Below are 12,451 nucleotides of genomic sequence, written 5' to 3' on the forward strand. Positions count from 1 at the left end.
ACAAAAAACTTAACACTGTGCAATGAACCGTGAAAATGAGGTCAGGGTCAAAAGAAACAGTGCTACTGACATAAAGATCATAAAATATTTCCATACACCAAATATAGTTGACCTATGGCATATAGTATTAGATAAATAGACCAAAACTCAAAAACTTAACTTTGACCACTGAACCATGAAAATGAGGTCAAGGTCACATGACATCTGCCCGCTAGACATGTACACCTTACAATCATTCCATACAACAAATATAGTAGACCTATTGCATATAGTATGAAAAAAAACAGACCAAAACACAAAAATTTAACTATAACCACTGAACCATGAAAATGAGGTCAAGGTCACATGACATCTGCCCGCTAGACATGTACACCTTACAATCATTCTGTATAACAAATATAGTAGACCTATTGCATATAGTATGAAAAAAACAGACCAAAACACAAAAATTTTCCTATAACCACTGAACCATGAAAATGAGGTCAAGGTCAGATGACACCTGCCAGTTGGACATGTACACCTTACAGTCCTTCCATACACCGAATATACTAGCCCTATTGCTTATAGTATCTGAGATATGAACTTGACCACCAAAACTTAACCTTGTTCACTGATCCATGAAATGAGGTCGAAGTCAAGTGAAAACTGTCTGACAGACATGAGGACCTTGCAAGGTACGCACATATCAAATATAGTTATCCTATTACTTATAATAAAAGAGAATTCAACATTACAAAAAATTTGAACTTTTTTTTCAAGTGGTCACTGAACCATGAAAATGAGGTCAAGGACATTGGACATGTGACTGAGGGAAACTTCGTAACATGAGGCATCTATATACAAAGTATGAAGCATCCATCCAGGTCTTCCACCTTCTAAAATATAAAGCTTTTGAGAAGTAAGCTAACACCGCCGCCGCCGCTGCCACCGCCGTAGCCGCTGCTGCCACCGCCGTAGCCGCTGCCGCCGGATCACTATCCCTATGTCGAGCTTTCTGCAACAAAAGTTGCAGGATCGACAATAAAAGGATATTCATATGTCAGAGGCAGCAACTCAACAACAGAAAGATGAGTGGACATCTAGATGTTAACATAGGATATTCAATAATTTGTCAAGCTCTCAGTTGCATAGAGTGCATAATGGAAATATCTATTGAATGAAATACAATATAAGGGATCCAATAACATTGTATTGCCTATCTGGTATTTATATAAATCTGCCTTTGGGATCAGGATTTTCTCACTCTGTTGAAGGCTTTTAAGCTTTATAGAGTATGTAAATAATACTTAATCAAAGAGCTGAATAGCTCTGAGGGGAAAGACGGCCCTTGTTTCTATTTTATTATGTTTTTGGAAAAGGGGGGGGGGGGGTATCTTTCGATAGTTTACATATGAAGAATGAAAAAGAGAACCGCTAGAACATGTAGAAAGGTTGACAATATTGAAATCAATTGTTGTTTATGTAATTTCATTTCCTTAGTTTAGGATTCAATTTGGACCAATGGAAGTGATCTGCATCTTCTAAATCTAAACATTTGATTAAAGTTGATAGCTAATTATCTAAAACTCAACTGAATTCTGTCATTTCACAACAACTACAATATTTTTTGAAATCTTGATTGTGTACCACTGAACTGCAGGCTAGGGCCATTTTCCATTTTTTGTGACAGTACTCTTGGATTTTAAAGTTTTTTCTTTAGAAAGTGTGGACTGAAAAATCTATTCAGTTTTAAATTTCCATTGTTAAAGTTCTTAGTTACAACTCTCATCACAGGGAAACAGGTACTAATAAAAAAAAATAATATGAGTGATGTAAACTGTGTGAAGCTTGTTTCCAAATCATAATTTTGAAATATTTGTAAATATAAATATGTTAAAACTATAAAAATGCATTTTTTTTTTTTTTTTTTTTACCATTACAATGATTATGTAGGTACACAAAAATTTAGTTTTAATAGAAGACTACTAATCCAATGAAATGTCACATTTGAAGTGTTTAAATACTTTAACTTTTATTTTAGTGGATAATTACTCATCAATTGAGGTGCTCCTGAATTGGAGGAAGATTCTCAGAATTTTTACAGAAACAAGTGGTCTCACTAATTAACAACAAAAAGAATTTTAGCGACAAGAAGCGACAAGAAGAATATGTTTTTCTTGTCGCTAAAAAGTCTTCTTTACGCTTCTTGTCGCTTTTTGACGCTTCTTGTCTCTAATTAGTGAGACCCGAAAAAAGTAATAAAATCGTTTCTTTCCCCTGTGTCATGTAACCCCACGATCTTTGTTTATTTTGAAAGTTGTTGACCTACAAATTAAAGTATTGCATGTTGATGTTTAAATCATCTACAGTAAACAATATTATGTTTAGATTTAACAAATACAAATTTGTGATTAGTGCACGATCTCTAAGAATGATTTAAATAACCAGTGAACTGGTGAAGGATATCCCTGCTTCTTCCAAGAATGACGTCACTATAAAATACAATGTAGGTTGGATATATTTAGAATATCTCGTCATACTAATTTTTCCGGATTGTTAAATAAACGTAAATAGTGTAAAGGAGAGTTCAAGATACGATAATTTCGTGAGAAACAGAAGGGAAATGTGTAAAAAAGTGTTTAAAGTCAAACTATTCATTTCTGGGTCTCCTTCTCTTCAATCTAAGTAAGATTTGTTGGGGGTTTTCCCACACTATAACATGTATAAAAACAAAATGAATGATGTGAGGGAGTGTCACTCTGGTCAACCCCATAGGGGATTGACGGCTTGAAGCCGTCTTTCCCCAAAAAGTTTAAGGGAGGAAAACCACTTTATCATCAATACAGGGAAATTAAGACATGACTTTTTGTATCAGGTTTATCAAGCAAGTCTTAGGAACAATTATCCAACAAGTCTAATTTAGAAATAATTTATGGCAGTAGTAATATTTGTTCATTTAACCATGGATTGGGCATTTATATTTAACTAGATATCATTGAGATGGGAGCAATCTCTGTTGGCCCCCTGTTAATATTGTGCATTAAAAAATTGGTATCTTTACCATAGGACATGGGTTTGTCAACTAAAACCAAAGTTTTTGACCTTGACCTTTGACCTTGGAAGTCGTACATAAATTATGACACACCCTATGGTGTTGGTTTATATACATGTCAAGTATAAACTTTGAAATCATAATGGTTCTCAAGATACAGAGCGGACACGATCTTTACCATAGGACATGGGGGTTGTAAACTGAAACCAAAGTTTTTGACCTAGGAAGTTGTACATAAATTATGACACACCCTCTGATGTTGGTTTATATACATGACAAGTATTAACTTTGAAATCATAATGGTTCTCAAGATATGGAGCGGACACATTTTGTTACGGACGGACCATATATAGGACATGGGGTTGTCAACTGAAACGTAAGTTTTTGACCTTGACCTTTGACCTAGGAGGTTGAACATACATTATGACACACCCTCTGGTGTTGGTTAAAATACATGTCAAGTATAAACTTTGAAATCCTAATGGTTCTCTAGATATAGAGTGGACACAATTTGTTACAGACGGACGGACGGACGAAGGAACGAAGGGATGCAATGGGACATAAAATATATTGGCTTTTCCTATTGTTTGAGTAAATAGTTCTTTATTGATAGACTTGCAATAAATAACATCTTACCATTTTTGAAATTCTTTTTCCCAGTTAACAATAAGTGAGACTGGCATTACAATGAGTACTGACTTGACTTTGTCCATATCAAACAATCCTGACAGGAACGATATAACCTGTATAGTCTTACCAAGTCTACAAAATAAACAAACAATCCTGACAGGAACGATATAACCTGTATAGTCTTACCAAGTCTACAAAATAAACAAACAATCCTGACAGGAACGATATAACCTGTATAGTCTTACCAAGTCTACAAAATAAACAAACAATCCTGACAGGAACGATATCACTTGTATAGTCTTACCAAGTCTACAAAATAAACAAACAATCCTGACAGGAACGATATAACCTGTATAGTCTTACCAAGTCTACAAAATAAACAAACAATCCTGACAGGAACGATATAACCTGTATAGTCTTACCAAGTCTACAAAATAAACAAACAATCCTGACAGGAACGATATCACTTGTATAGTCTTACCAAGTCTACAAAATAAACAAACAATCCTGACAGGAACGATATAACCTGTATAGTCTTACCAAGTCTACAAAATAAACAAACAATCCTGACAGGAACGATATAACCTGTATAGTCTTACCAAGTCTACAAAATAAACAAACAATCCTGACAGGAATGATATAACCTGTATAGTCTTACCAAGTCTACAAAATAAACAAACAATCCTGACAGGAACGATATCACCTGTATAGTCTTACCAAGTCTACAAAATAAACAAACAATCCTGACAGGAACGATATAACCTGTATAGTCTTACCAAGTCTACAAAATAAACAAACAATCCTGACAGGAACGATATAACCTGTATAGTCTTACCAAGTCTACAAAATAAACAAACAATCCTGACAGGAACGATATCACTTGTATAGTCTTACCAAGTCTACAAAATAAACAAACAATCCTGACAGGAACGATATAACCTGTATAGTCTTACCAAGTCTACAAAATAAACAAACAATCCTGACAGGAACGATATAACCTGTATAGTCTTACCAAGTCTACAAAATAAACAAACAATCCTGACAGGAACGATATAACCTGTATAGTCTTACCAAGTCTACAAAATAAACAAACAATCCTGACAGGAACGATATAACCTGTATAGTCTTACCAAGTCTACAAAATAAACAAACAATCCTGACAGGAACGATATAACCTGTATAGTCTTACCAAGTCTACAAAATAAACAAACAATCCTGACAGGAACGATATAACCTGTATAGTCTTACCAAGTCTACAAAATAAACAAACAACCATTCTTTACACTCTACCATCAGTGGACTTTTGTGACGTATTCCAGTGTAAATATTTTCTAATTTTTAATTTGTTTAAATGAAATCATTTGCATAAGGTCATTGAATTCATGATTTTTATAAAATTGGAGTGGGAAATTAAAATAAATTTCACAATAACAAATATTGCATAAGACATTTCAAACATTGCTTAAACAGCACAGAGCTCTGACATTTGCACAATTTTGATAGTACTTTATCTTCTATCAAAAAATATTTTCTATCTAAATAATTCCAAAACAAATATACCCCATATCATCACCAAGAATTCCTCCCTTTCGTTTCTTATGTAAACCCCACATCCATAAGACAGCCTCTTTCTGATGATCATACAACTTTTCAAACAACTCTTTGTACATGAAGTAACCATTCCCAACATGCACCATTCCATTATTCTCCTCATCATTGCCTTCTTCTTCATTGCCATGTTCTTTCAGGTATTGCTGAAATAAAACAAAATTTGTTCAATGCAAAATTTAAAATAAAATAAAACAATGTAAAATGTGTTTGTTATATGATAGGTGTTTCTTGCAGGACCTCAATTTCATGTACAAATTATTTAAAAATCCATAACCATGTAAAAAAGAGAAACTTTGAATATTTTTTTTATAGAAATCATTATTTCAGATGTTTATTTTCATATTATCCAATAATAGCCACAATGAAAACTTTTGAAATGTGATCTTACCTCCATTTTAGCCACTTTCTTTGCTAATTTTTCACTGTGACAGATGGTTAAAGCGTGTCTATTTAAATCCAGAGCAGCTTTGACTTTTCCATCACCAATCAGCTGTTTGGCCTCCATAACTAGCTTATTAAATTTCTCCTGGTCATTCTGATTATTCTGTGATTTCCCTGGTGTCTTCATCTCACTTGGTTTAACATCTTCATTTGATCCATGTTCTACAATCAGACAAAACATTATGATTTAGGTAATGATGTACCATTGCCCACTTTAAATTGTAAAAATTATTTCATATACATCCACAACATATCCCCATTTCCTCAATCTTTTCAAATTCAAACTAGATGTGTCGAAACGACACAAATGGCCCCGTCTCAAAAAGATGAAAAACTGCAATTTCAACAACACATGTGGACAAAAACATGATGGTAGTCTCACATATCAAAAATCAACTCAAAATTTGAAGTTGTATACAAAAAAAGTCTGTATAATTGTGATTTTCAACAATTTATCAAGGTCCAAAGCCCTTAATTTTAACAAAAATGAGCGGAGCAGAACCTAATTTAAACTTGATCTATAACTCATCATGGTTATCTCACATACCTAAAATCAGCCCAATATTTGAAGGCGTTTAGAAAAAAAGTCTGTATAACTGATTTTCAACAATTTATTAAAGTCCAAAGTCCATAATTTCAACAAAAATCAGTGGAGCAAAACCTAATTTAAACATTATCTATAACTCATCATGGTTAACTCACATACCAAGAATCAGCCTAATATCTGAAGGCGTTTAGAAAAAAATCTGTATACATTTTTTTAATTGTGATTTTCAACAATTTATCAAAGTCCAGAGGCCGTAATTTTGGTCAGAATTAGTGTAGCGGAACGAAACTTAAACTTGATTTTTAACTCATCATTGTTAACTCACATACTAAATATTAGCCAAATATCTGAAGGTGTTTAGAAAAAAAGTGGTTTGTTGTGGAATGACAGAATGACGAAATGACAGAATGACGGAATGACGGACAAGGGTAAACTATATGGCTCCAACAACTTCGTTGCGGGGCCATAAAAAACCTTTTATAATAACATTCAAGCATGCTTATAATTTGATATGCATTTTTCCAGAAAAAAATTATGAAAATTACTATCAAGTTTTAGTTGAAAAGATTTAAAATCTATCGTTTAGAAGATTATCTGTAGTTATGTCATATATGCCATTGTCAAATAGGCAATCATTTACATAGTACAACATCAATATCTCATACAAGATCATGTGATCTTGTATTCATTCTATTTATAACTCTACGACTTACCACTGTTATCTACATCTGCTTCATTTTCGACATTTTCTTTGATATAAGCCTGGAAAATTATATATGTAAATGATTAATGTATATATGGTTCATAAGTGTTTCTCATTTCTCTTTTTTGCATATAGATAAGAACGTCAGTTTTCCTGTTTGAATGGTTTGACACTAGTCATTTTTGGGGCCCTTAATAGTTTGTTGTATGGTATGAGCCAAGGCTTCGATTTGAAGGCCGTAATTTGACATATAAAGGATTACTTTTATACATTGTGACTTAGATGGAGAGTTGTCTCTTTGGCACTCATACCATATTGTCTTATTTCTATAAATGTAAATACTGGTGTCAGGAGAGAGTAATCTTATTCCAACAAGTTGTTTGACATCCAATAGTCCATCTACTATACATATATAGACGACTCCAAAACTGATGTTCCATTTACTTTATTGTGGAAATGCTTGTAATTTTCAGACCCCACCATAAAGCAATGTAATTTTTATCACTTTTAAATAATAACCTCTATCTTTTCTATTTTCTTTGCCAACTTTTCACTGCTATATATTTTCATGGCCTCTCGATATAACTCTAAAGCATCCTTTAAGTTGCCTTCATCAGTGCATAGTTTTGCTGTTTGAACAAGTTGATTGAAACTCTCTTGATCTTCCTGGGAAACAGATTTTTTCTTATGTGTCTCTGACGGAACATTGGATTTTTGTTCATTTGATGGTTTGTGTTCTGAAACAAAGTAAACAATGTTACAGTGTTATACAATGTATATAAATGAGTCATTTTCTAAGAGGTTTTTTTCAGGATTAACATCTGGCTTATTGTACATATAAAGCTACTAGGAATTCAAAAAGATATGTTTTATTTCTAGAAAATCAAATTATATCAAATTCATAGACTATCGTAGTATTTCTGCATGGGGCAATAAACAGGTTGTTGTGATCTGCTCTCAATGGGAGTGCCAGGATGATACCAATACCAATGTGGAAAAGGACATGTTATAACCTATAATTAAATAACTTTAACAGCAATCAAATCTTTTAATAAATGGTTACTTTTGAAATATCTTATAAACATTTAAATATTCTCCTAAATTTTCCCCAATCAATATCAATCTAAATTATTATGTCTAAGACTAGTTTTCTTTTGACTGCTGCATGATGGTCTACGTTTTTTTTTAATTAAAGAAGTAACTCTACACATATAAAACTTTTGAAAAAAAAATGAAAAAATGTAGGCTGACTGCTACACCAAAAATTAAGACAGACATCATCAGAACCTATATATATTAGTTTTATATTCTATGAAGTATATTATCATGATTATATGAGTGTAACTGTGTACAATACCTTCGGTAACATTTTGATCACTTGACAACTTCTTTCCTTCTGTTTCATTTAAATAAATCTGTAATAAAGAATATATGTGTAAATGTACAAAAAATTTGAGAAATAAGACAAGCATAAATCTGAAAATCATCTGGACATGAAAGTTGGTAGCATAAATGAAGCTTTAGAGTATGATAAATACAAGACAAGTGAAACAGTATATATACATAAATAAAGCAAGAGTGCACACTCTGAAATGTCTCGCCTTCTTTACTAATCATTGATATTATGTTGATAGACCTAAATATAAAGCTTTATTACAACTGTCACATAAACTCAACATTAACCAAGAAAACAAAATATTGACCAATGAACCATAAAAATGAGGTCAAGGTCAGATGAACCATGCTAGGCAGACATGTACAGCTAACAATTCTTCAATACAACAAATATAGTTGACTTATTGCTTATAAATTAAGAAAAACAGACCAAAACACAAACACTTAACACTTAGCAATGGACCGTGAAAATGAGGTCAAGGTCAAATAAAACCTGCGTAACAGACATATAGATCATAAAATATTTCCATACACCAAATATAGTTGACCTAATGCATAAAGTATTTGAAAAATAGACCAAAACTCAAAAACTTAACTTTGACCACTGAACCATGAAAATGAGGTCAAGGTCAGATGACACCTGTCAGTTAGACATGTACACCTTACAATCATTCCATACACCAAATATAGAAGACCTATTGCATAAAGTATAAGAAAAACAGACCAAAACACAAAAACTTAACTATAACCACTGAACCATGAAAATGAGGTCAAGGTCAAATGACACTTTGCCAGTTGGACATGTACACCTTACAGTCCTTCCATACACCTAATATACTAGCCCTATTGCTTATAGTATCTGAGATATGGACTTGACCACCAAAACTTAACCTTGTTCACCGATCCATGAAATGAGGTCGAGGTCAAGTGAAAACTGTCTGACAGGCATGAGGACCTTGCAAGGTACGCACATACCAAATATAGTTATCCAATTACTTACAATGAGAAAGAAATTAACATTACAAAAAATCTTAACTTTTTTTTCAAGTAGTCACTGAACCATGAAAATGAGGTCAAGGACATTGGACATGTGACTGACAGAAAGTTTGTAACATGAGGCATCTATATACAAAGTATGAAGCATACAGGTCTTCTAACTTCTAAAATATAAAGCTTTTAAGAAGTAAGCTAACGCAACCGCCGTCGTAGCTGCCGTAGCTACCGCCGCCGGAGCACTATCCCTATGTCGAGCTTTCTGCAACAAAAGTTGCAGGCTCGACAAAAACTTAATTATAACCACTAAACAATGAAAATGAGGTCAAGGTCAGATGACACCTGCCAGTTGGACATGTACACCTTACAGTCCTTCCATACATCGAATATACTAGACCTATTGCTTATAGTATCTGAGATATGGACTTGACCACCAAAACTTAACCTTGTTCACTGATCCATGAAATGAGGTTGAGGTCAAGTGAAAACTGTCTGACGGGCATGAGGACCTTGCAAAGTACGCACATACTAAATATAGTTATCCTATTACTTACAGTAAGAGAGAATTTAACATTGCAAAAAATCTGAACTTTTTTTTCAAGTGGTCATTGAACCATGAAAATGAGGTCAAGGACAATGGACATGTGACTGACGGAAACTTTGTAACATGAGGCATCTATATACAAAATATGAAGCATCCAAGTCTTCCACCTTCTAAAATATATAGCTTTTAAGAAGTGAGCTTACACCGCCGCCGCCGCCGCCGCCGCCAGATCACCATCCCTATGTCGAGCTTTCTGCAACAAAAGTTGCAGGCTCGACAATAAAATCTTTCATTCAGCTTTATTCAAGTGCAGTGTTTGAAGTTACAACCACCTATCCATTTCACAAAAAGAAAATCTAAAGTAACATTTTCACTAACAGCCGTTTATTCCTATGTATCCTTATAATGATGGTTTTCCTGATAAACAGGGGCACCAAAAAGTGTAAAACTCTTTCCAGATGGTTATTTAACTTTTATAAAAGTGATGTCATTTCAACCATACCTACGCAAGAGGAATAAAGATGGTGTTAATTCTTTTATCAAGTTTTTTTTAAACTTAAAATTCTCATGAAATTCTATACTTTATCTAAATGAGTTCTCAATGAAAAGAAGCTGAAGTCTTTTATTTTCACCCTAAGTTAGAATAATAAGAGTTGCTTGTGACATAAATTACTTCAATCTTGGTTATTTTCTTAGCCAGCTTGTCATGGTCTGGGTTTATTTTCAAAGCTTCTCTGTACAGTTCTAAAGCATCTTTTATTTTTCCCTCATCTGTGTACTGTTTGGCAGTCTGAATCAGCTGGTCAAATATTTCTTTGTTATCTTCTGAAATGTTTTCTTTGGAAGGAGTTCCTCCTATTGACTCAGGTTTTGTTTCTATAAAATGCAACACATTTGTTATTTGGAAAACAAGGCCATGTACACATTATATATTACACATTCCCTTTACTCGATAATGCTTATGAAATGTTAGTTTAATTCACTTATATCAGCTATAAAAAGCAAATTTAATCTACGAAAATATTAAATTATTTATTACATTTTTTATATCAGATTCTTAAACATATCATTTCTACCTGTTTTTGCTTCATCAGTTCGTTTTTGTTGCTCTTCGTTTTCTTTTAAATATACCTTGAATAAATGAAAATAAAATTGTTAAATGTTAACCAATGGGGTGCTTCAAAAGAAAACTTGAAAACATTCTAAAACTCATACTTCCAGCCCTTTGTAAACAGGTATACTGAAATTTGTGTTGAATGAATGAATGAATGAATGAATGAATGAATGAATCTTTATTGCAAAAGCATAGACATGATATGGCAAAATTAACAACATATATTACATAATATAAAACATGTTAATGAGTATTATGATCTGGACAATAGTCAAAATTACCAGGAAATTATCTGCCACATCCCCATAAGGAGTTTCTAACTCTTTAAAATGTAAAACATATTAGGAAAAGTCCCCATATTTGTTTCAACTGTCAACTGATTGTTTCAAATCCAGATGCTTTTTGCTAGAAAGGTCTTCAAAGTAATCAATAAATGGAAAATGTTGGAATGAATAACATTGTTTCCTGTCAGATATAAAACAAAATCCTTTATTCACATAACAAATGTTAAAATAAAACTTAAAGATATAAATACCTCTATCTTGGCTATTCTCTTGGCAAGTTTGTCATGACCAGGATTAATTTGTAACGCTTCTCTATAAAGTTCTAATGCATCTTTTATTTTACCCTTTTCTGTGTATTGTTTGGCTGTTTGAATAAGCTGACTAAATATTTCATTATTGTCATCTGAAATGCTCTCTTTATGAGCAGTGTCTGCCTTTGGTGTACCTGTATTTAAACAAGTAATCTAGATGTACTCAAATCAATTCGCCTTTACAGAATCTAAAGAATCATGGGTAATTTCATTGTTCGTACCCCAAAATGAAAATAACATCACATCATTGGTTGAATTTCCATTGTTTATGGCATTTTAAACCAATTACCAAGTTTGGTTGTGCAATTTTGAAAATATTACCCAGGATGCATTAGATTCTGAAGCGGCGAATTGAACAATACATAGTTACAAAAATTAAAACACACAAAAAATCTATTTAATCGACTTCTCAATTCTAAAATTGAATAAACTGAATTTAAGGTGGTACCTAACACTACAGGGAGATAACTCTGTAAAGTCAGCTAAACGTTTAATTACGTCGTGTTGTAGAAGAAATATTAAGCTTCTCAATGATCAAAATTGGTGTTTGTCAAATTGCTATATAACCAGTGTAATTTTTCTGACAAAACGGTTGGTTCAAATTTTTTAAAATTTTTATATTTTTGTTAAAGTGTCAAAGAAAATACTTTAAGAAAATTTTATTAAAATTAAACGAGCCAAATTAATTTTAGTGAAAGTGTTGGGTACCACCTTAATCATTAATCACTTATACATTCAATCAATCTAAAGGTCCTCAGTCATAAAACTTTGCATAGAACTAGGAGTATAAAATTTGTGCCTGAAACATCAAATGCAGTTTTTTAATTTGTTGAATTCCAAGTCTGAG

The 12,451-nt window shown here is 32.8% G+C and overlaps 1 protein-coding gene across 3 annotated transcripts in view; it reads right to left on the reverse strand.

Moving 5' to 3' along the window:
- The window catches only part of LOC139528741 (DNA excision repair protein ERCC-6-like), a 54,552-nt gene that overhangs the window by 36,005 nt on the left and 6,096 nt on the right, over nt 1–12,451 (reverse strand). For 2 of the 3 annotated variants that reach the window (XM_071324887.1, XM_071324885.1), the window contains exons 7-15: nt 11,545–11,738; nt 10,972–11,026; nt 10,569–10,771; nt 8,321–8,378; nt 7,483–7,700; nt 6,974–7,022; nt 5,661–5,875; nt 5,222–5,415; nt 3,668–3,793 (exon numbers count right to left, since the gene is read on the reverse strand). In XM_071324887.1, coding sequence (XP_071180988.1) covers nt 3,668–3,793; nt 5,222–5,415; nt 5,661–5,875; nt 6,974–7,022; nt 7,483–7,700; nt 8,321–8,378; nt 10,569–10,771; nt 10,972–11,026; nt 11,545–11,738 — 1,312 coding nt within the window. Of the gene's footprint in view, nt 1–3,667; nt 3,794–4,128; nt 4,148–5,221; nt 5,416–5,660; nt 5,876–6,973; nt 7,023–7,482; nt 7,701–8,320; nt 8,379–10,568; nt 10,772–10,971; nt 11,027–11,544; nt 11,739–12,451 lie in introns of all 3 variants that reach the window. The other variant, XM_071324886.1, reaches the window with a different exon arrangement.

The sequence above is a fragment of the Mytilus edulis genome, chromosome 6 (assembly GCF_963676685.1).
Source record: "Mytilus edulis chromosome 6, xbMytEdul2.2, whole genome shotgun sequence".
NCBI classification, from domain to species: Eukaryota; Metazoa; Mollusca; class Bivalvia; order Mytilida; family Mytilidae; genus Mytilus; species Mytilus edulis.